The sequence below is a fragment of the Falco naumanni genome, chromosome 12, assembly GCF_017639655.2.
Source record: "Falco naumanni isolate bFalNau1 chromosome 12, bFalNau1.pat, whole genome shotgun sequence".
Lineage (NCBI taxonomy): Eukaryota > Metazoa > Chordata > Aves > Falconiformes > Falconidae > Falco > Falco naumanni.
Window position 1 is genome coordinate 28580388 of NC_054065.1, and position 27752 is coordinate 28608139.

At 49.8% G+C, this 27752-nt stretch overlaps 3 protein-coding genes across 4 annotated transcripts in view; 2 read left to right on the plus strand and 1 right to left on the minus strand.

The window, feature by feature from the left end:
- Positions 1-12484, plus strand: part of XDH (xanthine dehydrogenase) — a 63155-nt gene extending 50671 nt beyond the window's left edge. For both annotated transcript variants that reach the window (XM_040611537.1, XM_040611536.1), the window contains 9 exons: positions 31-126; positions 870-998; positions 1896-1970; positions 2775-2827; positions 3929-4043; positions 4692-4757; positions 6503-6691; positions 7981-8148; positions 9107-12484. In XM_040611537.1, coding sequence (XP_040467471.1) covers positions 31-126; positions 870-998; positions 1896-1970; positions 2775-2827; positions 3929-4043; positions 4692-4757; positions 6503-6691; positions 7981-8148; positions 9107-9157 — 942 coding nt within the window. In that variant the 3' untranslated portion in view covers positions 9158-12484. The remainder of the gene's footprint in view (positions 1-30; positions 127-869; positions 999-1895; positions 1971-2774; positions 2828-3928; positions 4044-4691; positions 4758-6502; positions 6692-7980; positions 8149-9106) is intronic.
- On the minus strand, positions 12347-17320 carry LOC121096043 (carbohydrate sulfotransferase 9-like). The gene is made up of 2 exons (XM_040611540.1): positions 15949-17320; positions 12347-14487 (listed from the first exon to the last, which is right to left on the minus strand). Exons 1-2 carry the CDS (start codon positions 16085-16087, stop codon positions 13676-13678), a joined length of 951 nt encoding a protein of 316 aa, XP_040467474.1. The 5' UTR covers positions 16088-17320; the 3' UTR covers positions 12347-13675.
- Positions 15427-27752, plus strand: part of CAPN14 (calpain 14) — an 89304-nt gene continuing 76978 nt past the window's right edge. Inside the window, exons 1-3 of the mRNA XM_040611541.1 lie at positions 15427-15608; positions 24306-25644; positions 27232-27316. The gene's annotated coding sequence lies outside the window, so the exon portion shown is untranslated. The remainder of the gene's footprint in view (positions 15609-24305; positions 25645-27231; positions 27317-27752) is intronic.

The window sequence follows — 27752 nt, forward strand, 5'->3', positions numbered from 1 at the left end:
TGACTCTTGGATTAATGTTTCCTTTTATAGGCTGGAGCTCTGATTCATGTGTATACAGATGGCTCTGTGTTACTTACACATGGAGGGACTGAGATGGGCCAAGGACTTCACACCAAAATGATTCAGGTAATAATGAGTTTGGAGTTAACCACATGAGACATCTTTTCAGAAAAATTACACCCACTGTATAGTACTGCCTCAGACAGTTTGGCACTTCCTCTACGTGCATGCATAGGGTAAAAAATCATGACTAATTTCTCTTAATTGTTTCAGCAGCAGTGCTAGATTTCCAGAGTATTCTCACATTTAAGTACGAGAATTAGATTCTTCATCATCTTAACTCTTATTATCTAGATAATACAGTTTATGCTCACAATCTTCTTACGCTTACAAACTTCTCTGGCAATTTCATTTCATCCCATAAAAATACAGTTTACATATGCTTGCAATATGACTTTTTTTAAAAAAATATATCTATCTGCGTATGCTAACACCTTTGTACTTAAAAAGGCCTAAGGGAGCAACACTGCTTTGGCATGGAAATGAAAGAGGAATCTAATAGGCCTCTTTATCCTCTGATTCTTATAATTGTTGAGAGAGGAATTTAGTCTCACAATAGTGAAGTGAATGTCTGTCTGTGTGGCGAAAGTGTACATGTATGTGCTTGCACACATTCAGCCTGTGAAGGGCAAACCTAACAATGTTCTCATTAGCTTTCAGTCACCAAATTAAATGGGACTTGAACAAAAACGAAATTTGGGACGGGAGAGGGTAGAGGTTGCGGTGTGGATCCTAGCAGTGTAAGCAGGGAATGATAATGCTCATGTATCAGAAGAGCTGCTTACCAATTGTTTACCTTTGCTCTGCAGGTTGCTAGTAGGACACTGGGCATCCCGACCTCCAAAATTTACATCAGTGAGACCAGCACAAACACTGTCCCCAATACCTCCCCGACAGCCGCATCTGTCAGCGCGGACATCAATGGAATGGCCGTTCATGTATGGAAACGGAGTTATTTAAACTAGTGGGTTATAAGCTAGGACTCTAGAACATGAGAAGCTGATATGTATTTACTGCTTAAGGAAAACATAACCATCAAAAGGCAATTCCAGGCTAAGGATACCTTTAAGTTCTTTACCTACTATAACTACCAGTGGTGTTAGGTGATGAATGACCATATTTTTTTCAGGTTGTTAAAAATGAACAGAACAAAACATCCATTTAAATAGCTAGCTAGCTTCATAATTAATGCAGCCTTATCTATAACAAATATATTGTGTTACAAATATTAATAGTAGATGGTTTGTGGGCTGTGCTCCAGAACCTCTAAGTGTTGCCACACTCAGCTCTGATGTGGTGGTTACGGATACAAATATTTGCAGGGTATGTGACTTTTCCACTGAAAAAAGGAATTTAGGACTGCTCATTCTCAGCTTTAAAGAAAAGGGGAAGAGTAATCCACAAAGTAAAATAATCAGGCTGTTTTTATTCTCTGCACAGATTGTCTGAGTAGGTTGAATTTTGCAAGGTATTTTTTTGTGTGTTACAGATAATCTTGCTAGATATGTTAAGATGTCCTGCTATGACTTGGCACAGATAAAGTTACTGTATAAATAGGTGGACTTCTGATATTTTGTGTCATGCTATGGGAAGTTCTGTGCTGTATTTGGGATTTCCTTCTGCTATCGGCACAGCCAATCTGCTTTAAAATCTTTTTCAGTCAACATTTCTTCCTATATAGCATGACATCTGTTAGTGAACTTTATTCCTTGTTGTGATACACTGAAGGCAATATTGATTTAAACAGAAGGTTCTTTGAAACTCTTACAGGGCTCTTAATACTATAAGCTGACTTTTCAAATCTTAAAATACTGCTTCTCTCTCTTTGTTTCTAGAACGCGTGTCAGACTATCTTAAAAAGACTTGAGCCGATCAAACAGTCTAATCCCAAAGGATCCTGGGAAGACTGGGTAAGCTGTTTGTGTCTGTCACAAGACAAGGGGGCATTGTCAATGATCATTCTAATTACCAAACCCTGTATGCAGGTGTATTCGCCAGGCCTTCTGCATCTTGCTAGCAAAGACAGTGAAACAGAAACTAAAACATCAGTTATGACTTTAATACTGAGATTTCTCCCAGTCCTGGGGCCTGCCTGTGACAAACTTGACCAAATAAGTCTTGAGTGTTTACATATATCTTTCTATTTAGGCTATAGTCTTGGGCAGGAAAAAATCTGATTTGTAGTGAAGGGATTCTGTAATAAAGATGACTTTTTGTTGAGCTGCTGTCCGCCTCCTGTAGTGCTCCTTGGCTGCAATTTCCCTGTACCCTCAACAGTAAGAGATCGGGGTGCTGTAAGCCTCTCGGGCCATTTTCAGATCCAAGGTGGTCTTTTCATGGGAGAAGCTTTGACTTTATGAGTTGAAAGTCAGGATAAGATTCCCTGTGGCCTCACTGAAGTCAAGATGACTGTCAGTTTAACCTTTGTCTCTGAGGTTGAAAGTCTAACCTGTAGCTGAGAGCTGAATAAACAAGAGCAAGTCTTATCCCTCTGCCAACAGGCAAGTTCTGGCCTTGGTAGCTGCTGACGGGGCTCTTTGGGGAAGCAACTGCATCATGACGTTTCCCTTGGCACTGCTGGTGCTGGGTAGCATGACAGCTGTCTGTCACTCGACACCTTCTATTCATGCTCTCCTGGAAATGTGTTTGAGGCAGCTATTTTGCAGGGACTGGCTGGGCAACTACTGTTTTCAAACTCTTGTTCACTTTCCCAGATTAAAGCCGCCTATGAGAACTGCGTTAGCCTGTCGGCCACGGGGTTTTATAGGTGAGTGAATATTCACACTGCAGAGGCACAGCTTTTACTCGATTGCATGGGTTGCAGCCAGGGAAATTCTGGGAGGATTTACAGCCCCTATCCCCCCTGTCCCTGCTCTGATTTAGGGCTGTGTTCCCTTTCCTACCTAGAAATGTTAAGCTGAGGAGAATCGGTTCCTGATGGAGCACAGCCCTGGGGGCCAAGTTGAGATCTCATGTAAACCTGAAGTAGATCTAACTTCGCTCTAGCTGACCTAGGTCTGAGAAGGCATAAATGAAAACAGAGCTTTGCCTGGGGCTCTGCTCTGCATCAGCCTCGTGATTAGATTAGAGCTGCACTAGAACGGTGCAGGGAAAAAGGGGGCAGGAGTTGTCCTTGAGAGCAAAGCTGCTTACGGCAATTGGCTGGAGTGAGTGTTTTCAATTTCATTCTCCCATTTAAGCTCTTACTGGTTCCTGTGCTGTTCTGAAATGAGGCACTTTTCTTAGTCAGCTTTGTTGCTGGAGGAAGAGAGATCCATCATCTTTGAGGCAGAGGGATTGACATAAAAAACTAAACACAGTGTTCAGATAAGCCTATTTAGGACTAAAATACACTGTGAGCTCATTTCTGTTGCATCTCTGAAATGTGTTTTTTCTCTTAAGTAAGTGACTGTCAGTATTTTAATAAACCAGTGCTCAGATAAGGTATTAATACCAGATACAAATTTTGTCTTGAACTGTGCTTAAAATCCATTCTTGGCTTAATCCAGTTTTTGGTTCAACTTGATTACGCTCTGAAATTTAATGACCTCCAACAAACATTCAACTACACTCTAAATGCGAAAGATTTCTTACTGGATTGGTGGGAATGAGGTCATAATGGTCATCACAAGCACTAAGATTCATGGGAAAATAAAGACGGCTGAAATAGTTTGATAGTTTCAGTCAGGGTTTGGAATACAGAACAGGTTTAGCAGATTACTATTTACAGTTTACACTTTTCGTTTCTGCTTGGGCTTGATGGAAGGGATGAAACAAAAGTGAATTAGGATTTCAACGTTGCAATGTATTTGTATTCAGTTTGACTGTTCATGGAAGGAAATGTGGCTTTGTTTTTCTTTGCATCAAGAATTCCTGACCTTGGCTACAACTTTGAAAAGAATGAAGGGAGACCATTCTGCTACTTCAGTTATGGTGTTGCTTGCTCCGAGGTTGAGATAGATTGCCTGACAGGTGACCACAAGGTGAGGGGGTCAGCAATGAAATAACCCTCTGTGTTTAGGTGAAGGAAACATTCACAGGGAGCTAGAACAAATACTGGGTGTCAGCCTGTTCCTAGCTCTGCCATTGGTCTGGTGTGACCTTCAGTAAATTTCTTAACTCCTCTGTTCCACAGTGCAACAATCCGTAAAGTATAATAAAACGATAATTATCTACCCAGTGGCAGGGATATTAGGAGGCTTAATGAATGATTGCAAAAGTTATTGGATTTGCTTAAGTAAGAGATAGCAGCACTGTGTTAGCACAAAAGAACAGAAACATACTGGAATTGAGTTAATGATTAAAAATAGCACTGAAGACTTTTAGAAAGAAAAAAAAAAAATAATCAGAATCTGACCTAGTTGCTTATGCTCAAGTACAGAACACTGGTGCTAGAAGCTTAGAACTGATATAAATTGGGTCCACTGGATCTCTGGGGAAAACTGCAGTGAGTCCCGTTGATTTACTTCAGGGATGAACTCAGATTAAAAATCAATACAAAGAGTTGAGCTGAAATAGATTGTTGAACACCGACCAAGTGTGGGTGGTGGTTGGATACCTTACTCATACAACACCATGGTGTACAGATTTCAACGTTCTGTGCTGATTTATTCTTTATTTCTGCCTTTTAGAACATTCGCACAGACATTGTTATGGATGTTGGTACCAGTCTGAACCCAGCCATAGACATAGGACAGGTAAGCGAAATAGTGTTGCTATTTCCACCATGTTAAAGCGATCATACTACTCTCAGGCTTTTCTAGATGAGCCATTATCCCTCTCCAGGTTGTGCCTTTGCAAACAGAGCACTTTCAGTTTGGGCATCCAATGAGGTGTTTTAGGCTAGCTATGAAAACAGTTTGACCTATGCTTAACTCTGCAATAGGCACAGAATTATGTAGGAAAATATCTTGTTGGGGCTTTTTTGCCTTGGATTTTAAGACTACAGGATATTCCCCAGTTACCACCACATTGATGCTTTTTAGCATCTGCCTTGCCTAAGAAATGAATCCAGAGAATACTAATATGATGGAATGATCTCATCCCAGGCTTAATTTCTACAGTGTGGCATGTGAGACTAAATCCCACACCTGGTTTTTTTATACTCCTATCTGTCAATATCAAGTCCCACTTAACTCAGTGAAAATTCTGTGAATAAAGAACTAGGGTGGTAGATTTTGTCCTCCAGCTACTGCTGTGTAGGAATCTCAGTAGAAAATTGAACCAGTCACTTGCAAATTCCTTGGGCAGGGATAAGTTTACTTCCATATTTTGTGCAGTAATAATCACAATGATACCTCTCAGAAAATAAAGGTAATAAACACAGGGTTTTTTGATACACCAACAGATGAATCATTAGACACTCACGTGTGCTCATCTAGCCATCTTGGCTCTCTGGCGAGCTTTAGATGTTGATACGGTGTAACTCCAGTGAAACTGCTGCAGGATGTGGGGTTTACAGGAGAGCACAAGTTGCAGAGCTCTGCTATAGTTAAAATGAAACTTCTTTGAAGTGACTTTTTTTTCTGAAAGAGACTTTTTTTGGAAGTGGCCAAGGAGACAAGGAGCCTTCCTGTCTTCACAGCCTGTCAGTTGGGTCTGGGAGTAGAGAGATCTATACAGAGCCTGTCAAAGGAGTCGTCTCCATTCCCTGTGTCCTTACATGAAACGCTGCAGAGGGTCTGGGGGCACGGGAGAGAGAGGATCTGCTGTGACTGGAGGAGCACAAGTACGCAGAGCTGGGTTAATGAATGTCTGTGCCAAATCTTTGGACTGATCTGCCTGTCAGATCTCTGTGGGTGCAAAGCTTCTTCACATAAGGTTGTTCAGGCACATCCTCCTCTCATAGCTGTTCCCTTCTCTTTTTTTTTTTTTTTTTTAATTATTTACTTTATTCTCCTAAAGTTGACAGTAGAAAAACTATGCAAAGAAATCTTTAGTACTTGAATGGATATGGAGGTGGTTTTGCTGGTGTCTGTGCTGATGACCTGAGAATGTGCAGGCACTTAGAAAAGCATTTATACTGAAATAGAAAGTGTAAAATAGTTTGTCTTCAGATATGTCATCTTCAGTCCTTTTAGTCTTCTTGTCCTTTGAATTACCAGCAAGTACAACTCAGTGTTAATCTGCCTGTGAAGGAATCAATATTTTGGCATTGGGTTTTTTCCTTGTTTCATCAGAAAATTCTTGTCCTGCATTTACAGTATACCTGTTTGCTTGTATTTGTAAACTGCTTCACCCGACAGTGAAATACAGTCACATCCATATGGGAACACAGGAATTGTGCAAAGTGCTGAGCTGTACTCAGCAGAAGGGACATGAGACAAAAAGTGGGGAATTAGGAGGGGAGGGCTGAAAACTCTGGTGGAAATTGTTGCTGTTCTTGTGCAGGGAAGAACGACAACAAAAAAAAGAATGTAACTTTGTTTGGATGCATTTGTAGATAGAAGGAGCATTTGTCCAAGGCCTTGGGCTCTTCACCATGGAGGAGCTGCGCTATTCTCCTGAAGGGAACTTGTACACTCGAGGACCTGGGATGTACAAAATCCCAGCATTCGGAGACATCCCAACAGAATTCTATGTGTCCCTTCTCCGTGACTGTCCAAACAGCAAAGCGGTTTATTCATCCAAGGTATACCTGCAAGAGCTGCAGGCCTCCCACTGCTCTAGAATTATGTGAAGCTGAGTGATAATGATGCATGTGTGTAAATAGTTAATCTTGTTATGCTGGCTTTATTCTGGTGTCAGGAAGTTTTCCCATTCCTTACCAGAAATATTTACACTGTCCCTTATAGGTAGGAAGAACTGAAATAACCAGCACAATGCCACCCTGATTGTCCATTAGAGAGAACTGAAGTGGCTTAGCTGTGCCAGTTGTGCTGTCACAGAGGCTGCCAGCCTTCCCCTGCATGTCAGCTCCCTGGCTGCCCTTCCCTGGCACCACAGCCACCGCTACGGGATAACATTTCCAGCACTGTCGTCCCCCAGATCTGATATACCAAGATCCTGTGTCTGAGTTCTCACGTTTTGCTTTCTTTACTGTTTCACAGTGCTTATATCACCCTTAAAGCTTCATTATTAATCCACGTGTCCTTCAGCTGTTTCCACTGCAGTCAGTGCTGTTCTCTGCAGTTAGCGAGGGCTGCACAGAGCAGGGCTGAGTATAGAGTGTCAATTAATTTGCTTCACTTATGGTTTAACAGCGCATTTGGAGAGGCCACCCCTATCTGTATATGCCCAGCCTGCCTCCTTACAGTTTCCCATTTCCCTTCCATCCACAGGAACATCTTCATCAATGAGGAGAACTTTTTGGGTGATTGGTGCTGATGACAGAATTAAGAAAAATGGGGCTGGCAGGGACCTCAGTACTAGATAATACTTGTGTAAACCCCGAGGGAAGCATTCCTGCTAGTTTGCAGGGACCTTCAGTGATGGAACAACACGCTTTCTGTCCAGTCAACTCACCGCTGTCTCCTTATCTGATTCCCTTTCCTGCAGTTTTGGCACTATCCAAAAACCTGTGAGAATGTGTTAATCCCTCTTACCTTCACAACAGCCTCGCTGTGTCAGAAAGCTTACGTTCTCCTCCTGTCTCTTCTTTAAATGGACTGGGTGTTGTTTTAGCTCAATCTTTCCTCGCTAATCACACCTGGCAGACTGGAGGCTGTTTCAGCTTTGTGTTTCCTCACAGGTAATATCAGGTAGACTGAAGTTCACTTCTGGAAGGCAAGGAGCTGTTTTGGCTTGGCCTTTCCTTCCTGATCACATCTGGGAGACTGAGAAGTTACAAAAAAGGAATGAGGAGTGGGAACAATTCCTGATTGTCAGTGGGGCTTGCTCATCTTTCTGTTAGCTCATTAGTCTTTCCAGGGCCAAGACTGTTTTGGGCTGCAGCCTCACTCTTGCTTGTGCTCTGTCTAGGCTGTGGGAGAGCCACCTCTGTTCCTGTCTGCCTCAGTGTTTTATGCCATTAAGGATGCCATCTACTCAGCGAGGAAGGAGTCTGGCCTGACTGAACTGTTCAGGCTGGACAGCCCTGCCACCCCAGAGAGGATCCGCAATGCTTGCGTGGATATCTTCACCAAAATGGTAACAGCTTCTGGTTTCACAGCCTGCTCCCTAGCCAGCCTACCCCACGTGGAATGTGTGTACTGGTCACAGTGGCCCAGGTCTGGGATTAGAACAGGATGGGGAGGATGTGGCCCTGCGTAGCAGATCATTTTTATTTCAGGGATGTTACCCTTCGTTAACATGCCACCAAATAAGAGAAATCCACAGAGTATGGGTCCCATTGCGGGAAGGGCTGCCATACATTATCAATGGAATTGCAGTTCATCCTTCCATCCTCCAAGTGCTGTCTGTAGAACAAAGGCACTAACTTGTTATCCTGATGCTCCTGATTATCATCTCTTGGGGGATCACCACCACTAACATACCTTGCAGGTCCACTCTGTGATTTAGTGGTATCCCTCAGGGAGGAAGGGAGGGGAAGGTGTTACTGAAAATGCTTCCTTCTCTGGAGTATTGTAACCGCAGAGGAGCCTCCTTAGACGACATCTGACAGAGTGCAGGAGTTAACCCTGTCACTGTCTTTTCATGGGCTCCTCCTCTGTTACAGTGTTGTGACAGCACATCATAGGCGTGAGGCCCCACAGAGTCCTGCTGATTCCTGTGTGGCTGATAACATAGCTGTCTTGTCCATGCGGGCATCCTTCAGGCTTTCGTAAGCTTGAGCCCCACCGTGGTTAATTGCAAAACCTGTATGTCTTAGTCCTCCTCGCCTAACACCTGCATCACTGTCTGGGGAGAAGGACTCAGAAACGGTTTTGAGAATTTGTACAAACTGCTGGTTGTCAGGCCTCCAGCTAGAGCCAGACACAGGACAGGAGTGCCAGGAGACAGACACCTCTGTGCTTTGAAAAGCTGGGATATGAGCTCAGATCTTCAATGGGACAAAGTCACCCATCTCAAAGGGAGCGTGGTGGGGCATGCTGAACCCAGGCCAGGACCCTCATTTGTTGCTAACTTTTGTTTTTTCTCTTTACAGTGCCCTTCTGCTGAGCCAGGGACCTTTAAACCGTGGTCTGTGCGTGTGTAAAAGGGAAGTCTGAGGAGTAAACTCTTCCTCGTGAAAATGAGCTTACACCAGAGGGACCACAATACAGTAGGACTGTGGGGGGGGTGGGGAAGAAAAAAGAAAAAAAGTAATCTGTGTTCATGCAGCTCATCCACTGATTAACGGAGCTTTCACATTTAAATGTCCAATCTTTGTTTTCTCTAGGAGAGGGAATTGCTGCAAGATTATAGCTGTGATGTAAATTCAAATGAAGAGTAAGTGGAAGATGATATTATCCAGGTGTAATTGAAAAATCTTACAGGTTTCATTTAAAATTGCTGCAAGGACAGGAGACACACTTATTACCAGCCAGTGTGAAATGGCAGGATGGTTGTTTCTCTTTTTTTCTATTATGGGGAAAAGATGGATCACCTTGTGATGCTATGGCAAGAAGGACTTATATGCATTGAACCCAGACAGACAGTTCTCTAGCTGAGATGGGGGAAGGCATGAGAGGCACTGAGGGCTGGACCCTCCTGTGTCCCCTCTGCACACAAGCCAGATAGGAGGAAGAAGAGGAGGAGTTTTGAACTAATGAAGATGGTCTTACCTATGTAACAAAGTGTTTCAGAGGAAAACCCTACAATGTGACCAATAGCTGATTTATCCTAAGTTAAATGATGATTGCTTTGCCTGCATCAGGGCTTTAATGAATTCTTAGTTCACATGCTACCTTGCCTTCTCGATTAAAGATAAAAACTAGAGATACCAAGAGGACTTCCAGCAAGATGCTGCTTCGTTTGACACAGCCTTTTCCTGCCCCACACCTCCGCGTCTTTCCCCATCTTTTAAATAGCAAAGTACATCACAGACCGCGGAGCAACAGAGAAAGTTACTCATCGTTGTTCCCAAGGCAATTTATACCGGCCCAGGCGAGGAACAGAGGATGGACACAGCTGTGGCCTAGCTGGCTCTGGGTGCCCTTTAAGGTCAATCCCTTGCTGTCATGCTATGGCCTTGCTTTCTTTTCAAGACAACTCGTAGTTTTGCTGAATGTAAGAGAATGGATACATTTTGCTGCAGGGACTGCTGGTCTGAAAAATGTGCTGACTACATGATGACCTCATGTCTTCTGGGTTGAATGCATTTTTCATGTTGGATTTAATGTTGGGCATCCCTCTTCACAGGTTTTGTCACTGTCAGGTTTAACACTGTAGCATCGTGTTATCTCTAGATGATGTCAGCCACGTACTGTACCTGCTCATCATGTGCAAACTTTTATCTGTTTCTCTGGCCCACAGCTTTATGAAAATGTCCTATTTTCTATTTTTGCACTCCCAGGGCCATCAAAAAAATATGGTGCATGAGGATGTAACTCCATTACCTTATATGAAATTTTGCTCACAAACAAACTGCTTAAAATTGGCCTCCATTGTAGGACTTAACAATGCGTGCACAGTTTGAAATATTTTTTTCAAGCACTCCGGGGTATATAGCTAGGAAATGTGTAGATTTATTTCTCAGCCTAAAATACTATGGTTCTACCATCTAGAAGTTGTGAGTTGCAGAACGTATTTTGTGTCTGTTGGGCTTGCTATGTAATTATTTTGTTAATTGAGATATGATATTGGTGTTTCGTAAGCTCTGAGGTACTGGGTAAGAACACATTTTTGTTTTCTTCTGAAAGTTGGCAATATGTAAAAAAACCTCTTAGAGAAGAAAATGTCATCATTTGTGTGCAAGAACAGCTATCGGAGCCAGCGTATTCATGTTCTTGGATGTCCAGGGAGGGATGCAAAATACACAGCCTGTGAGGCAGAGTGGTGCCAACGCTGTTTCTGTGGCATCTGCCTCACAGGATCGCTGTACATGCGAATTCAGACCAGGCCAAGAAGAAATACAGAGGGAACGTAATATGTGTTAATGCAGAACGCGGGAGCGTGTGATACTGAGGAGCTTCCAGCGTCATTTCTGGGGAAAGCTGCCAGCATTCACCAGAGGCCCCCTCCCTGTGAGGGTCCTGGGACGTGACAGGGTGTCACTAGCAGGGTGAGTAAGGACTCTTGATCCCCCCCAAGTTCTGGGGGCACCTTTTTCATAATTGCAGAATGGGTTTGTGGCATCTCACATTGCCACAGTGACTGCCTGGTCAGGTGAAAATTTTTAAATTAGATGTATCGAGTCTCTCTTCAGTGATTTGCTTTGTGCATTAATCTGAAGTGTATTTGCCAAGTCGTGTGTACATGCCGTGTTCAGAGCAGGCTGCTTCAGTGCAGACTTTAGCCTGTGCAGCCATTTTTGCTGCAGCATCAGCGAGCCACTGTTTCCCAGGTGCCAGTCCTTGCCCACCTCGAGCCCACCCCAGCCCAGAGCCCTCTTACTACCCTTCCACAGCCAGTAGCTGATGGAAGGAGGAAACACCTTCCTTTTGGGGTGCACTGGGATTGAATGTAGATATCAAACACCTGAGGGGGGGCAGTGGTATAAAAGCAGGGTTGCAAAGCACTTAGAGATACGGGTTTTAAGGGTGTAAGGAAGAAGGGAAGCTTGAGGACTAATAGGAATTTACAGTGAGATGATGGTAAAGCCTGGTTGGGCTGTGGGCGTGACAGGGACCCTAAGGGACGCGAAGCTGAGACTTTTCATTTCACCTCTCCATCTTTAACGTTTCATTACATTGCTTTCCCATAGAACTAAGTGCCAGGCACCTCAGGGAAGGACTGAGACTTGCTGCAGAGGGCTGGCAGGAAAAGATGCTGCTGTAGGGTAGCCCCACTTAAACCGTGGCCTGTGCCACAAAGCGGTCCAAGGGCAGCTCTCCTTCGGGAGTGCCCGGCGCTGCCCTCCGCTAGGTGCTGCGTCGGATCTTGTCACGCACATCTCGCTGCACGGGATTCCAGCTTGCAAGGGGCAAGCTGCTTACGGAGAGAAAAACGCTCCTTTCCTAGTACTTGTCAGTGAGATACAGCACGGATGCTTGACTCCAATGCTATGTGTGATTGGAAATTTGCTGCTTCTCTCCTTCCAGAGCTGTGCCCTCAGAAGGGGAGCAATGCCATCTTGCTAAACCGTGAAGTATTACGCACAATAAAGGCACTTCAGTAACAATGGCTGTAACTGGATAGTTTGAGGGAGGGTGAAAGGTGGCCACCTGATCTGATGTCTTCATACTATTAATTGCATGTCCCTCGATGAGAAGGGGAGGCCAAGTTTTCAATAAATATTTTTAGATCAGTTCTAATCAACAGCTTTTGCTATTGTTCTTTAATGAGCATTGTCAAATCAATGTGTCTTTGTCACATGAATGCATGCGGGATTCTCTGTGAATGTCACAACATTGCAAAATAAAGCTAAAAAACATTCTGAAAACTGGTATGCTCTGGTAAAAGTCTGTCACAATTTGAAAGCTGGACAACTTCATCTCATCCTTGGTGTTTGGCAAGGACAGAGGCTGCGAGGTGGTTCACCCCGGTGGCCACAGCTGGCAGAGGCCAGGTGATTGCTCCGGGCTGCCCAGCGGGACACAAGCCAGCTGAAGAGCCGGGGTGTCCCCCGGCCACGCTGGCAGCCAGCTCTGAAAGCCAGCAGTCAGCCCTCATGCTGCTCTACCAGGAGGAGCTTGCAGCAGGGAGCTGCATCGTGTTTTCCACACAGTGATGCATCCTGATGCTCTGAGGCACCTTCACGGGGCCTGCCAGCTGCTGGGACAAGGTGGAAGGCTGGCTGGCCAAGTGGTGTGGCTGCTGTGTGGTCCAGGCTGCCGAATCCTTGTCTCGTTGCTAGTGAGTAGAGCTGAAAGCCAGGCTTGGCCTCTCTGAGTCAGCCCTGTGAAGGAGGGATCCTCACCCAAAACTTGCAAACGGAGCAAGCGTGAAGTTGCATCCCTGGGGCCCTCTTGAGCCTAAACGCACAGATGTGAGGTCGTAAAACAGGAACCGTTGACAGGACAAATAAGACCAGGTGAGGGGCTGGGCTGGCCTTCCTGAGCATGACAGGATTGGGAACATCACCAGTGGTTCCCCAGGTAGGTGTCCCACTCTGTGTCCTCTCTCACCTACCTGTACAGAGTAGACAGGCTCCAGGTGACATGCTCCTTCGGGAGCAATTCTTGTTATCTGCACGGGGGGGTTGTCATGAAGAAGCCATTGCCAAACCTCTTGGCCCAAAAGGGAGCCCAGAATGCCAAATGGTACAAGAGGCAGAGGGTGTGCGAGTGCTGCTGTGGCCTGTGGCGGTTCCACCCCACCCCAAACCACCAGGTTTGCCGAGAGCTCTTTACCCCAGCACAGTTCAGCTCACGCAGTTTTCCAAGCTCCAAAGCCTTGTGCTCCCCTAGTGCCTGCTTTTGCTGTATTGAAACACAATTCAGCTGCGTGAAGAACCTTGACTCCCTGTCCGTGGCCTGTCCCTGCTCTCTGATGTGCTGTTTGGAGCTGTGACATGGACAAGCATGCTGCCTGCAGCTGTGGTGCAAGGGTCTGTCTGTGACCCAGCTGGTATCCTGAAGCACTTGCATTTGGATTAACGTTCTCTGAAACAGTCCCGCCAGCCGGGGTGCTTCTACCAGGTCTCTGGGGTGCTGAGGAGGTCTGACAGAAAACTGCTAGGAAATGGGAAAGCAGCAAGATCCCCGCGATAGAAATGAGACAGTTGCTGCTTCTGTTGGAGGGACAGCTCGCTGAACATCTGCTCGGATAACCAGCTGTAGGTCCACTGCACTTGGGTGTCAGTGAACTTGGAGAGGAGGCTGTCCGCGGGCAGCCCAGCCCGCCGCAGCAGATGAGCCAGCTCCTGCCTCAGGAAGCCAAACACCACCACGTAGTCATACTGCACCAGACAGGGCCGGCAGAGGCTGACCAGCGGTTTCCAAGCCGCTCCAGCCTTCTTCTGTCCGCTGTCTAAAACATCCTGGACAAAGCTGCTGAAGGAAGGGTTGGTGCCCAAGCCTTGCATGAACGTGGAGATCAGCCTCTGGAAAGGGTCCCTGACAAAGAGCACCTTGGTGTAAGACCCTAACATGGCCTCGATCTCCGTCAGGTTGAACTGGCTCAGCTGTGTCTTTGGACCGTGCCGCCAAGGGTAGGGAAGCGGTACTGGGAGTGTCACGTTCTCCTCCTCCTCTAGCTTCTCCAAAAGCTGCTGCCATTCCTCCATCCCTGTCGATGGCACTTGGCAGTAGAGGAGGTCCAGCTTGGTGCTTACCCTCAGACTCGAGAGCAGGTAGGCTTTTTCCTCCCTGCTCCTTGGCATCCTGGTGACTTTGCCTGATCGGCTGCAAAAAGCTCTCAGTCTCTTCTTCCTGAGCTGCTGAACGTGTAAGAAGGTGTCCAGTGTCAAAGTGAAACCCTCCTCCGCCTCGGGGGCCAGGTCACCTGGAAACACCATTTGGAGATGAAGGTGAGGAAAGTCCGTATTAGACCTCTGCCCTGAGCTGGCACCCAGTGCAGGATGCTGTAGCAGGCTCTTTTCCAGTTATTCCAGTGTGGAAAGGACACGGCATGGACAAAGAAGATGGGGAGGAGAGAGGAGACCAGCCCCAGCAAAGGGCTCAGGTTTGCTGAGAAATGAAGTTGTGTCCCCATGACCATGTGAGATCGTGGACACCCGGACCCCCCTTTCCCCAAACTGCTGTGTCCCAGAGGTGATCTTGACCGTAGCTTTGTGCCACAGACCTGTTCTCCACTAAATCAATTATTGCTTTGAACTCCTCACTTCTGACTGGGCTTAACTGAGGTGAGTTTACCAAGGACAGTCAGAAATATTCTGAGTGACTGAGTAGTAGTAAATTGGTTTGTTTTTACAACGCCCTGCAAAACTTTTTTGCATCTCTTAATTGGTTAACAGCTATCAAAGATCTGTGAAAGCAAAAGATTATTTCTAATGGCTGGGGGCAATTCAGGGATCCAAATGACGGAAATTCTTGCCTCACTTCCATACGTAAATTTTTTCTCCTGTAGATAGAAAGGCAAAAGCAAATAAAAAGCAAAAAGCAAATAGAAGCAGGAGGACAACAAAGCAAATATAAAAGGCAAAAGCAAATAAAAAGGCTCCATGACAGCCTGTTTAATTTCTCAGATTTCAGCTTTGCTCTTTACTCTTTTTCTTCTTATTTTTGATGTAAAGAGGCCATAATGAGTTTGAATACAGACAAAGAATGCCTGCCTTGCTATTTTTTTTTACTTCTAGCAGCAGCTAATCTGCCTCTCCTGCTCAGTGTAGGCATTTGGCAGCCCTGTGGGGGCGGGTTGATGGTTTCTCCTGGCTCCTTGGGAAGTTAAATATTTCACACTGATTTGGGGACGCTGCTGCACAGGGAAGAGAAGCACGGTTAAAGTTAGGAAAAGGACACCAGGAACGAAGGCACAGTGGTGCCTGAAGCTGTCCTGGGCTGCTCGTTGACTCACCCAGCCCCAGACTGACAGTGTCTGCAAAAACTAGCGATGACTTTGTCCTGGATTGACCAGGACTGGAGAGGGGAGGATGCGCTTTTTAGGTAAGAGAGGCATTAATCGCTGACGTCCTTGCTCCCTTTGCCTCCCCAACAGCATTTCTACCTTCCCAGCAAAGGTTTCGGGAGGTACCTCCAGCAGTCTGACACCTCCTTTCCCCACCACACCTGAGATCGGTGGCCCCGCTAAGGACATAAAGCTGCAGGGCTCCACAGCGGGGGCTTTCTCCGCAGGTTATCCTGCCCCTGGCGCTGTGCAAACAGGGTTTTCTGTGCCGTAGGCATTTGCCCACCAAGGACCTCTAAAAAAAAGCTCTGGGACATTTTCCCCACAGCATAGACATGCTGCCAGCCCTGCAGAGCCGTCGCGGCGCCCAGGTGTTACCTCCTTGGCTGTCAGCCGGGCTCTGGAGAAGCAGCCTCCAGCTCAGGAAGGTGGCGATGCCCAGGGCGGCTGAGACGACGAGACGTTGAAGGAATCGCATTTTTCGGGTGCTGCTGCGGCACTGGGAGCCCAAGACCATGCCAGCAAGCAGGTGGGGACCTGGAGGAAGGTTCTGGGGAACTTCCCGTGTTTATTTAAGCAGAAACACACCCAGAGCTGGGTTAAAGTACTGTTTGGGCAGCAGCTCTGCTGGGGCAGGGGAATGGCCTGAGCCACAAAAGCTGCCCCCTGCCCTCTTTACAACACGAGCTTTTGAGCCAGAACCTGCCTCTGTATTCAAGGCCTGTGATACCCACAGCGCTTGGCCACGCCAGGTGACTATGGTCCCTGTGAGAAATGAGCCCTGCACCCACAGCCCCGTGCAGGTCCTGCAGAACCTGGTGGTGAGGTGTCCCCAGTCCCTTGACGCACCTGGTTCTCCACTGGCTTCGCTTCTTAGGGGAATGCCTCTGCCAGGACTGGGGATCAATAGGTGGGCCGTGGGTCCTGCCTTTGTGGTGCTGGTGGATCTTTTAAGGTAGAAGCTAGGGCAGGGGAGGTGATGCGATGGAGCGCATCCAGCAGGTCCATAACTAACCAGGGAGTGGAAGCGCTGAGCTGCTGCCTGTGCCCTTTCTGCTGGGGGCTGCTTGAAATTGGTGGCTGCTGCTTGTTTTGTGAGAGCAGCTGGAGAGCCCAGGCAGAGTGGCAGCCCCGTTATACCGAGAAGGGGGGGCACACGCATGTGGGCAGCCACATGTGCTGCTCCTCCTCTTCCCCAGGGAGCCACAGCCAGAGCGGGGACTGTGACAACTGTGAAGACCAAGGTAAAGGGGACTGCAGCGGCCTGGGGAGCGTGACCTGCTCCTGGCCAGCCTCATGGTCATCCCAGCTACAAAGACATCAAAATCAGAATGATTATTTACAAATGACCTTGTTGTAGCGAGAGTTGCCACCTGCTGCCAGCAGCATCCCTCTGGCAGCCAGGCCTGGGCTGGCGTGCCGCAGGGACGAGGTCTGGCTGAAAGACCCCGCAGCAGCGAGGGGCTGCGGTGGCCGAAGGAGGAGCGATCGGTGCCCCAGAGCTCGGGGCGAGCAGGTGGGCACGCCGGGCACACAGACCGGGACACCGAGCCAGGCAGTGCCCAGCGGGTGGGCACCGGGGCTGGGCTGCACGGGGGCCTGCCGGTGACAGCCCCCCTCCCAGAGACGGGACGGAAGCCAGCGCTGTGCCAGGCTGGGGTTGCTCTCCCTTGGACAGCCGCGACTTCCCCACCAGAGGGCGCTCCGCACCCGAGGAACCCCCGCCCGCCTGCGGGCGGTGACCGAGCTGGGCTGGGGACCGTGCGGCGAATGCTACAGGCAGCTGTGGCGTAAGGAGCAAAGCTCACGGCCATCGCAGCCACGTTTGTGACTTGTAAAGCCTGCTGGGTCTCCTCCGAGCCTTGGGAAAGCTGCTGGGACTCTGGGAAAGGCTGTGACATGCTTTCCACCTCTCGGCTAGGAGGGCAGCTTGCCTAGGTCCCTCTGGGTGGTGGGATCCCCGTGTCGGCGGGTCAAGGCTGGCGGCCAGACCCTGCAGCCTGTCCCCCCCAAACCCAGGAGAAGCACGGGACAGCCCGAGGGGGGTGCACGGGGGCAGGGGTGGACGGCCACCCTTTTCTTCCCTTCCCAGCAGAAGACATGCATTTTACTTCAAGCTGCAGTGCCACGCTTACTCCTCCCAGCCCGATGGGTCTTGGGGCAGGAGGGTGGCACAGTGAAGGGTAAATATTAATTGAAAAAAAGCGTTTCTTGTGTTACTGTAGTGCTGATCGCCCTGCAAGGGCTGCATGGTCATCGGGACGTGACCGCAGCGCAAGGTTCTGTACCAGGCAGCACACCCTGCTTTTCCCTGGAGCAGGTGAGCTCTGTCAGCACGGAGGTTAGCAGGTTAGCCAGCGCAGAGAGCAGCTCTGGGGGACCAAACTGGTGCTCAGCAGCGCTTCTCTGCAGCTCCCAAAGCTGCTCTTCGGCAGCTGGGCAGCATCATCTGTGGCCTGGCCGCACGCGGGAGTGGCAGAGCCCTGCAGGGGCTGCAGCAGGAACCCGTCCAGCTGCCAGCAGACCCAGCTCCAGCACGAGGAGGTCCTTTTTGTTAAAGGTCTGCAGTGAGGTTAATAAATAAAAGGGCAGAAGGAACTCTGCAAGTCCTCTCAGCTAAGCAGGTGGCAGCAGCACGTGCCTTCCTGTGTTAAAATATAACATTTCAGCAGGGGCTGTCCCAACCGCAGCCCTGGTGAGCTAAAGTGCAGCTGAAACTAGTAGAGAGAAATGCAATTTATTTTTATTTTACAGTCATAAGGTGAAAGCAAAGATATGTTCTCTGAGGGAAGAAAAAAAACAGGGGAAAAAAAACCCCTTTGCTTTGCATTGCCAGAAACAGCCCTTGCAGTTTTATCAGCGTGGGTCTCTTCAGAGTACAAGATAGAGCAGCGTCTGCGGTGCCTTTGGGACCTGCAAACAGGACGAAACTGCTCCCGAGCTGCTTGGGGCTGGGTTTGGGCAGCAGCTGCTCCGCCGGGGCTGCTTCAGGAGGGGCTGCCCAGGGGCTTGTGCCCCAGATGCAGATTTCCCTTTGTCAGCAGACGGTAACTGGCTCAGTTCGGTCCCTGGAGGTCTGGTTCCCTCTGGGTGCGGGCAGTGCTGGGGCTGCCGAAGCCCTGTTGGCCAGCGATGCCCGTGGGAGCTCCCGTTAGCATCCAAGCACCACTCGGATGCTGCTGGTGGTCTCCGCCTTCCTCCTAATCAACAGCAACACTAACGGGCCGGGGGGTGCAAGGACCTGGCACATCTGGCATTACCCCATGGCTGCAGAGCCACCTCCCAAATCTGAGGCTGCTGTGGAGGTGGATACAGGGAAGAAAGAAGCAGGGAAGCTCTCCTCAGCCATTTCAATGGTTAATGCAGCGATTTTCTGCCCCCCACCCCTCCCCAGTTTTCTTGTTGGGTTTTTGGGGTTTTTGTTTTTTTTTGGTGCTGCAAAGTTTTCTCAAGCGTCTGTAGACACATTGCATTTAAACTTACTGCTGGGCTTTCCCTGCCCGTCTTCCATTCACTGCTTGGAAGTGGTCAACAAGGCTGAGGCTGCAGCTCTTGACCTGGAAGGCTTCCTGCCCCGCGCCCTGGGGAGGCAGCCCCCTCCTGGGCACAGGGGCTGAGCCAGGCATGGAAAGCCACTTCCATCCTACTATTTAATGCAATCACACAAGGGAATTAATTAGGGAATTCATTTGAAGTTTCACCTTATTTAGGAAAACTCTTACTGCTGTGAACATGAGAAAAAGCTATTATCTTTTTCTTTCCACCAGCAATAAGATCGCCTGAATAAGGATTTCCAGATTTACCCCCACTGATGGCTTGAACTGGATTGCCTCAAGCTCCCTTTTTTTTTTTTTTTTTTTCTTATAGGACACAAACCCTTTGGAGATATTCTTATATGTTAATAAACATCCTCGTCCTCAGCCTTCCCGCATTCCTCCCACACTTCCAAATTTTGCAAAGTATTGTCTTGTGTGACCATGACCCGCGGGCACTGGTGTGCCGGTGTCGTCCCCCCCGCCCCTGTTCCTTGTTCCTCCTCTTGCCTGCCTGCGCTTGTGGGAATGTGAACTTTGCAAAGTGATGGCAAACACCGCCATCGGCGAGGGATGTTTTTACATCGAGAGCAAAGGAAGAGCAGATAGGAAACCTTCTGCTGCTGCTTCTTGTTTGAAAACTCAGATACGCCGTCGATGTTTTGCCCGCGCAGCTGGGCCCGTTGCTCAGCAGAAACACAGGAGCAGCCGGACAAGGAAGGAGCTGCCCCATTCCCAGAGCATCATCTAACATAGAAAGTCATTTGCCTTCCAGAAGGACAGTCCTGAGAGCAGGGCTGCCAGGCTGCTGGCTGGGGATACGTTGCACTGGCTGGAGGAGGATTCCTTGGAATCAAACCAAAAAGTCAAGGGGTGGGTATTTGTGGATAAACTGGGTGCGCTGCAGCCTGAGCGGGGAGCCTCTTCTCCATAACATCTCCTGATTCCCTGAGCTCCTCTCCGTGTGCTCACGGAGAAGCTTGGCTGCCCAGCTTGCTTTGGCACCAGGGCACAGAGCTCCCCACTGCCTGCCCACAGGACTGCCGGAGTCTCAGGGGTTGCTCGGAATGAGGTTTGGTGTCTTAAATGCATGAACTAGAGCACATCTATAAACATCAGCTCTCGTGGTCCTCTAAGAGATTTGGCCAAAAGCATCTGTTCTTGGCTGCTTCCTAGTGGGGAAGGTTTGGGACTTTCTTCTACCTAGCTCCTGCCAGCTGTGGGCAGCTGTGGGGTGAGCCAGCCTGCCCAGCACCCTGGGCCCATCTCCATCTTCTCCAGTGCTTGCATTCAGTGCTGCCACCGAGCTGCCAGTGTTCGTGGTGGGTTAGGAAGGGGTGTCCTGCTGTACCGGACAGAGAGCGCCAGGCTGGCTTTAGGCAGGTGGGGAGAAGCTGGAGGCCACAGGGACCAACCGATGCAGCAGCATCCTGGGACTGGCCAGCGCTGGACCAGAAATAGTTACGCAAGGCAGAAAGGAAAGGAAAGCAAGTTCACATTGCACCCAAGGAGCGGAGCAGGTAGGACAATGTTTGGAGTGGTTGTACAACTCCGGCGCTTCCTGTTTTCCCGTGGGCAGGAGCTGTGATTGTCACTTCTTATTCAGCTCCTCATCCTGGGAGGAAGGCAGTATCGGGCTGTCCGGGGCAGCAGGATGTTTATGTGGTAGGCTGAGTCAAGGTGCTGCTTTTAATACTCCCCAGAGCAGAGTCATTGGGGGAAACATACATTTTAAATATTTTTTTTTTTTAAAAAAGAAGGCTCATAAACACCCAAAGCGCTTTGGAATTGCCATGCTGGCTGCGTGGCTTGCTGCCAGCGCCAAGTGTCATTTTTTTTTTAAGGCTATTACACAAGGATTTTACAAGGTGCCATGAACTATTGGTAATTTAGGGAGGATTCATGTAATTAGCGATGCTATATTGAGAAGCTTTGCTTAATTACTACATAAGCTGTTAAACTCTGCATCGACTCCAGCTGGGCCCGCAACAGCGTGAACACCTAACGGTGGTGGAGGGAGGCTGGGGCCGCCACACAACCTCCACCTCATGCCTGCCCAGAGGAGCCTTCTCTTCCTTCCCTCTTTATTAAGGACAAGTGCATTTTCCTGGGAGAGGGGCACCAGGGGACTCCATGGGCCTGACCTTCCTAAAAACTGAGGGATTGCAGTCATCATCTCCCTGTGGAGGCAGATGGGAATCCCATGGGAAAAAAAATACAGCATGTTTGGATCTACACATGCAGGGGAAGGATGCTCATGGTGATGAGCAGCATCACCTCCATCCCATCATCTGCCGCGGGACTAGCAGACAGCTGTCCCACCACCTCCATCCCATCACCTCCCACGGGACCAGCAGCCGTCGCCTCCATCCCAGCAGCTCCTCATGGAGCTTTGCAGTGCTGCCTGAACAGCGCAGGACCTTTCCCCGCTGAGCATTTCTCTAACCAGATCTCAGTCCTGCTTTGTGTCCCGGGTACCTCCCAGCTCCTCCTGGCCTTCCTCTCCCCTCCTCTGCCTGTTACAACACGGCAGAACTGCAGGGAGAAACCCCAAGTGCTCGCAGAGAAACCAGGCAGCGCCTGTGCATGCCTGGTAATTTGGAAAATCTAGTCCTCCACCTTTTCTTTCTCGTTTATTTTTACTATGAAGCAAGCCTTGCCCTGGCTGTTGTGTTCCGTGTGCTTTAGGGTGCGACTCCCGGCTGCCCTTTGCGTTTTAGGGCCCTGACTGTGAGCAATTAGTGCAGGCAGATGCTTCTTTATTTCATCCAGATGCTTCTCCTCTTTGGACCACTCTTCCCTTTGGGACCACAGGAAGAGGGGGATTCTCAAAGCGCCTTCAGGAGCCATTTCCCCACCCCACCAACGCGGGGGCAGAGCCTCTGCTCGGCCCCCAGCTCCACGGAGGTTGCAGGGTATTCCTTGGCTGGCCGCAGCGGTGCTGCTGGGGGCTGCACAGAGGAGACTGGGCTCTGAAGCGTCTCAGGACCTCCTGGAAAAGAGGTGGTAGTGGTGAAAAATGTTGGAATAGCGGGAAGGAAACCTCAGGTGTAAAACGTCGCTCACTGGAGCCAGACTTTGATCTCCCTCCTGCAGTCCCTGAAGGGAAGGGGAGGTGTGGGCTGAGAGGAGAAGGGCAAAGCAAGGTGGGATCTCATGGGGTTTGGGCTCCTGTCTCCAGTGGGTCCTCTTTTCCTGAGCCTTGGCTCCCTCACTGAAAAATGAGGAGCCCTTCCCCAGGCTTCACACCCTGTGCCTGCCCAATTTTTGTGGGGGGACGTCCTTTTGCTTTACCTTTACGGCAACATTTTCCCCTTTTCGCCTCTTTTTCTGTGCCGCTGCCTGGCTGGGTGAGGAAGGCTCTTGCACAGCCCGGTTGCTGGACATGAGGGGATGGTGTCTCAGGAGCTTTTGGCCCAGGGCCTGGCTTTTCCTGGTGCTCCCCAAAAGCTGAGCTTGTGTGAGGGCTCAGCCAGACGCCTGCCCCTCGCTCCTGGCCTCTCCCAGGGGATGCTGCCACACGATGCTGCTGGCTGCTACATTTACTGCCTTGCTGGTTGTTTCCACTATTTATGCAGCAACTCGTTCAATATTCGGAGATCTCTGACTCTTTCTGAGTGACTTTTAGAGGAGGCAGCAGCACAGCTCGCTTGGGCTACCTCCACACCTGGCTCTGCGGGATGCTGTTTCCGATGAGCAACTTTTTTTTGGAATTCTTGAGTCTCTGTTTTACTGTACCAGAAGTGGCAGGGGGAAAAGGGTTTAAGGTCTGTTTGTTTTACTTTTTTGTCCAGACAATAAGCCAGCAAATACTCCCAGGTTGTTTATATTTGGATAAGGCTGCTCTGCGTCCTGTGAAAGGAAAATGACACATCTACTTCTCCTGGGGAGAGACAGCGTAGGACAAACGGACCTAGCTGCAGGCACGGAAGCCAGAAGCCTCTTGATGCCACTCAAGTGATGCACAGGGTGGTCTGGGCACATTGATCCAGACAGGGAGGGCACAGCAGGCGCCCGAATGCCTGGTTTTTCCCTGTTGGTGGCATTAAGGCTGGGGGCAGATGCACAGGAGGGGCAGAGCCTGGTCCCCTGCACTAGCCCCACGCTGCTGCTGCTGCCTCCTCTCCCACTGTCTCCTGTGGGATGCAGGGCTGGGGGCACTGGGACGTGGCCTCATCGTTTTGCCCATCCAACAAGTTGTTTTCAGAGTCTGGGATGCGAACCACAAACCAAAATCCTGCTTCTCTGCATTTTTCCCAAAAGTGCAGCCCCTCTTGGCATGACGCTGTGTGGGGAGAGGACAGGAGGCACCGTGATCCAGCCGCAGGGCTCTCAGCTGGCTCTGCTCGGCTCCCACCATCCCCCCCTGGGCACTGACCCCACCTGGGGACACCCCCACCCCTCAATGGCCCTGAGCCTCGCACCTTCCCGCAGCTGATGGGATTTATGTGCTGCAGACAGGACCGGCAGCAAAGCCAGGACCCAGCCAGCGGGGGTCAATGCCTGACGCTACACCAGGCAGCTGGCGGAGCCCCTCGCCTCAACACAGACCTTCTCCCCGCGTCAGAGACTGCAGGACTCATGTGGGGATGCACCACACACAGCATCCCCCGCGGTGATACCCTCCCAGGGCCAGGCCCGGGGGCTGTGCGAGCCTCTGGCCCCCATCCAGCTGTGCAGAGCCGAGGGATGCTCTGCCCTCCTCTCCTCTCCGCTGCCAGGCTCCCGCAAACCAAACACAGACCTGAGATGCTTTCACAGGAGCTGGGCAGACCCTCCCGGCCAGGCACAAACAGCAATGTTAGAAAAACAACCCCAAAACATTTTTTTTTTTTGATCTTTTTTTTAAATTACTCACTTGGAGACAGCACTAGCTGCTTGCCTGACAGAGAAAGGTCGGGAAGAGGGAAAAACATGCGACTCCAAGGCCCCACCACACCACCGGTGCCGGGACGTGTCAGGGGAGAGGAATTTTCTTGGCTGGGGATCGAGCGCCTGGTTTGCCCTCGTGGAGCCTCGGCAGCTCCCGGGAGAGCTCTGCCAGCTTCACCCTGGAGCTCAGACAGCTCCAGCTGCGCCCAGCAGCGTCCTTCTGGATCTCAAAATTGGTCAGAATTCTTTTTTTAAAAAAAATTTCCTCACGGTTATTTTTATCTAAAAGTGAAGAAAAGAGAAAATTCCCTCCCTATTGTTTTTTCCCAGAGTTTTTAGAAGAAGGAAGAGGGGAAATTACTTTCCTCCCTCACTCAAAGCTGGAAAACGCTGCTGAAAATTGCCTCCTCCTCCCATTATTTTACTTTTATTAGTAAACCTTGCCTGACTGTCTGTAAATTGGGAATTTCTGCAGATATCGTCATTCTGTGAAAAAACCCTCTCCCCTGCCTCTCCCCTCTGAAGAGCCTACGTGGCTGCTGGAGATCCAGAGGACTGCTTTCCATGAGCTCAGGGCTTCGATGGACCCGTCTGGGGGTACCTGGGGAGATGGGAATGCAAGAGCCCTGCACTTCTATCACTCCTGTTTATCCACATCTTCATCTGTACATCTCGGCTGACGAGAAGTTGCCTCGTTGCAAAATCTTCCATCACCGGCTGCCTACCACCCTCCCAGCCACCTCCGCCGCTCCATAAAGGACATCGCCAGTGGCACGGCTGGTCACCAACCCCGACAGCGTGTGACCCCTCCGTGCTGCCTCCTCCGTTCTGGGGTGCAGCTATTACAACATGGCAGCGTACTGTGTTAAATTACATGGATTTAAATATGATATATTCTCCCTATCCCCCTTCAAACGGTTGCTCTCAAACGGTTGTGACAATATTTTTCAGTGGGATCACATTTATGTCCCTGCAGGTGCTGAGGTGCATTTGATTTAAATCTTTCCAAACAGGCTGGAGACAAGGGAAGAGGCTTCTTATCACCTGCAGCACTGCAGAACAAAAACGCGATGGTATGAATGAAAGGGCCTGGAAACACTGAAAAATCATTTGAGGAGAAAAACCATGCAAAAGAGCAAATGGCCGTTTCACACACAGGGATGATTAAGGAAGTGCTAGATCCCAGAGTCAAGGCAGTCTGGGTCTGAAGAAGCCCGAAGGATTTCAGCTCTGCTTCCCAGTGCAGGGCATAAAATGCGGCAGCTGTTAAAAGTCACGCTCTGGTGCTCCACCTGCCCCGTGTGCTGAATTCAAAAGGAGGCAAGGAAACTCTTAAGAGGGCAAGAAAGGTGCAAATTGGAGGAGCAGAGACCTCCGTGCCTGAAGGAAAGGTCCAGGAGGGGTGAAGGGCTGTCCCACCCCAACAGCTGCCTGGATCTATGAGCCTTCATCTTCGCCCCCACCTACTTCCACTGAAGGTGGCAGGTGGGAGCAAGTCCCGTTTTGGGAGCTCTTTGGAAGCAGGGATTTCAGAGGCACCATTGCTAACCCTTCCTGAAGACCTTGCGGCAGGTTTGGCCTCTGGGAGCTCATGACCCTGGCTGAGCATCCTCAGCTGATTCTCCTGGTGAAGATGAAGAAGGATGCAAAGAAGATGGGTGATGGAGAGGTGGGTCCCTTGGGAAAGACACCTGCAAGCAGGCATTCGCTGCTTGCTTCAGCCCCTGAAGGAGGGCAGGTCAGCAGGGAAGGGGTGGGAAGGTGCAGCAGACCCCAGGCCAGAGCAGTGCTGCAATGCTCTGAACAGCTCCCGAGCGGTGGGAACAGGCATCACTGCTGGCATGGAAGTGCCACCTCAGCTCCCGGGGTTTAACAGCAGCAGAGGACTGACATGCCCCCGAGACCTGGCTCTTGGGTCCTCCTGGCTTTTTTAGACCCTTGGCTGGTAGTTTGGTGTTGCTCCAGCACATTCCCTCTCCCTCACTCCTTCGCCAGCAGCCCCCTTGCGGAAGACCATGCTGGTGTCCCCAGAGAGCTGCCGGTGCCAGCTGCCTCTATAAATACTCCTGCTATAAATTCAGCGCGCTCAGTCCCTGGCAGGCACGGCCCTGCCTCCGATCACCGCGTTGCAGGGTGCTGGGCTGGAAACACCCAGGCTGTGTGCACTGCCGCATGAGAAACAGCTATTAACATCTCGTTAGAAGGCTTACATTTTTATTTGCAATAGATTAATAAAAGCGAATGCAATGGTGGCTCTCTTGTACTGCAACATTTCTGTTCCCTTGGTCTTATTTAATTCAAGTATTTTGATTTTCCTACCAGAATAAATCGTATTTAGGAAGCAAACTAAGACACGCAGGCACGCAAAAGCACTGTAGGCTCCGTGGCAATGGGCTGGGGTTAGGTGTAGGTGTGCTGGGGTCAGACCTGTGGGTCTTTCACCATTTCTTTGAGGAGTCAGCGTGAAGCTCCCCCTGGTTGCAGGATACGTCCTCCCATGCCAAAGGCTGGGGAATCCTCAGCGGCAGGGGGCTGAAGGCAGCTCTTGCCCCCCTGCCCCACTCGCTCTCCCCAGCCTGGGGAGAAATGCTGCCACAGCAGGATCTCTCAGGGTCACCTAAGGGACATTTCTTTGGAGGGTCCTTGTCCAGATTGACTTTCTGAGCCTTTTCACATGGCGAGGCCAAGCACCCAGGAATGGCCCCACTGGATTAAAATCCCTGCGAGGAGGAGGAGGAGGAGAAGGAGGAAAGCCTCGTGCCCACATGTCTCTGCGAGCCCCCCCTGGTTCCAAAGGGTCTCAGGGCTGGGCTGCAGCCAGAGCCACTCTGGGTCCCGAGTGCCACATTTGCTACATCCACAGCCCCAGTAAGAGAATCGAGATTCATTCTTAAAAGGAAAAGGCCATGCACTCTTCCTGTTCTCAGGGAAAACTTTCGCTCCCTTTTCCTCGCTTGCCAGGAGGAACAGCGTGCTGAGGGTTGAAGGAAGCTGCTGCTCGAGACCCAGGAAACATGTGAATTCCTTTTCACATTCCTCTTGGCGCAGCTCCTTTTAGTACTTGAGGATTTCTTCCCTGGTCGTGGAGAAAAGCTGGTGAGAAGGCAGTAGGAGCCGGCGGGTGGCAGAGCCCTTGCTAGCCTTGTCCTTTCCTAAACGATGCTACTGACCTTGGTGGCTTTGAAATAAGGTTTTGGGGTGTGAGTGGCTGCCCAGGGCAGACATAGCTAAGAAGAGCAATGCTTTTGTGTTACAGGAGACTGGAAATCATCGGCATCCACGCTCAAAACCGCCTGTCCTGAAGCTGTGGTACTCCTGTGTCCTGCAGAGCATGGGCAGAGGTGGGGAGCAACCCTGGGGAGCATCCCCACATGTCCTGGTCCTCCATGTAGCACCGGGAGCTGGGCTGGGGAGCATGGGGGCTGTGTCATGGGGGAGTGGGAAAGGTGGGCGGAATGACTGCTCTCCTGTGCTTAAATTTATCTCCCGATTGACGATCAGGCTCAAAAGACAGGATACGCCTCCCTGGAGCCTGACAGACTCACAAACATCTACCTGGGAAGGATGCAAACCCAAACCCTGCTACTAAAAATACTCAGGCAAACAGAGATTTTCCAAAACAGAGTTCCGGAAATGCTAAATTTGGTGGTGATTCATGGAGGGAGGGGGATACAGCTGCTTTATTTTTTTTCCCTAAGACGAGCAGGAACAATGTAAATCCCAAACACCGTTCATCCTACCCCTTGGCTGGGCTGCAGTGCTTTGAAGCGCCCATCA

What these genes read in the sequence shown, in the direction of transcription:
- LOC121096043 (XM_040611540.1), bottom strand. Translation starts at nt 16,087, where the DNA reads ATGGTCTTGGGCTCCCAGTGCCGCAGCAGCACCCGAAAAATGCGATTC. An exon ending in CCCGGCTGACAGCCAAGGAG is followed by an intron (nt 14,488 to 15,948) that starts GTAACACCTGGG and finishes TGGTGTTTCCAG; the next exon opens with GTGACCTGGCCCCCGAGGCG.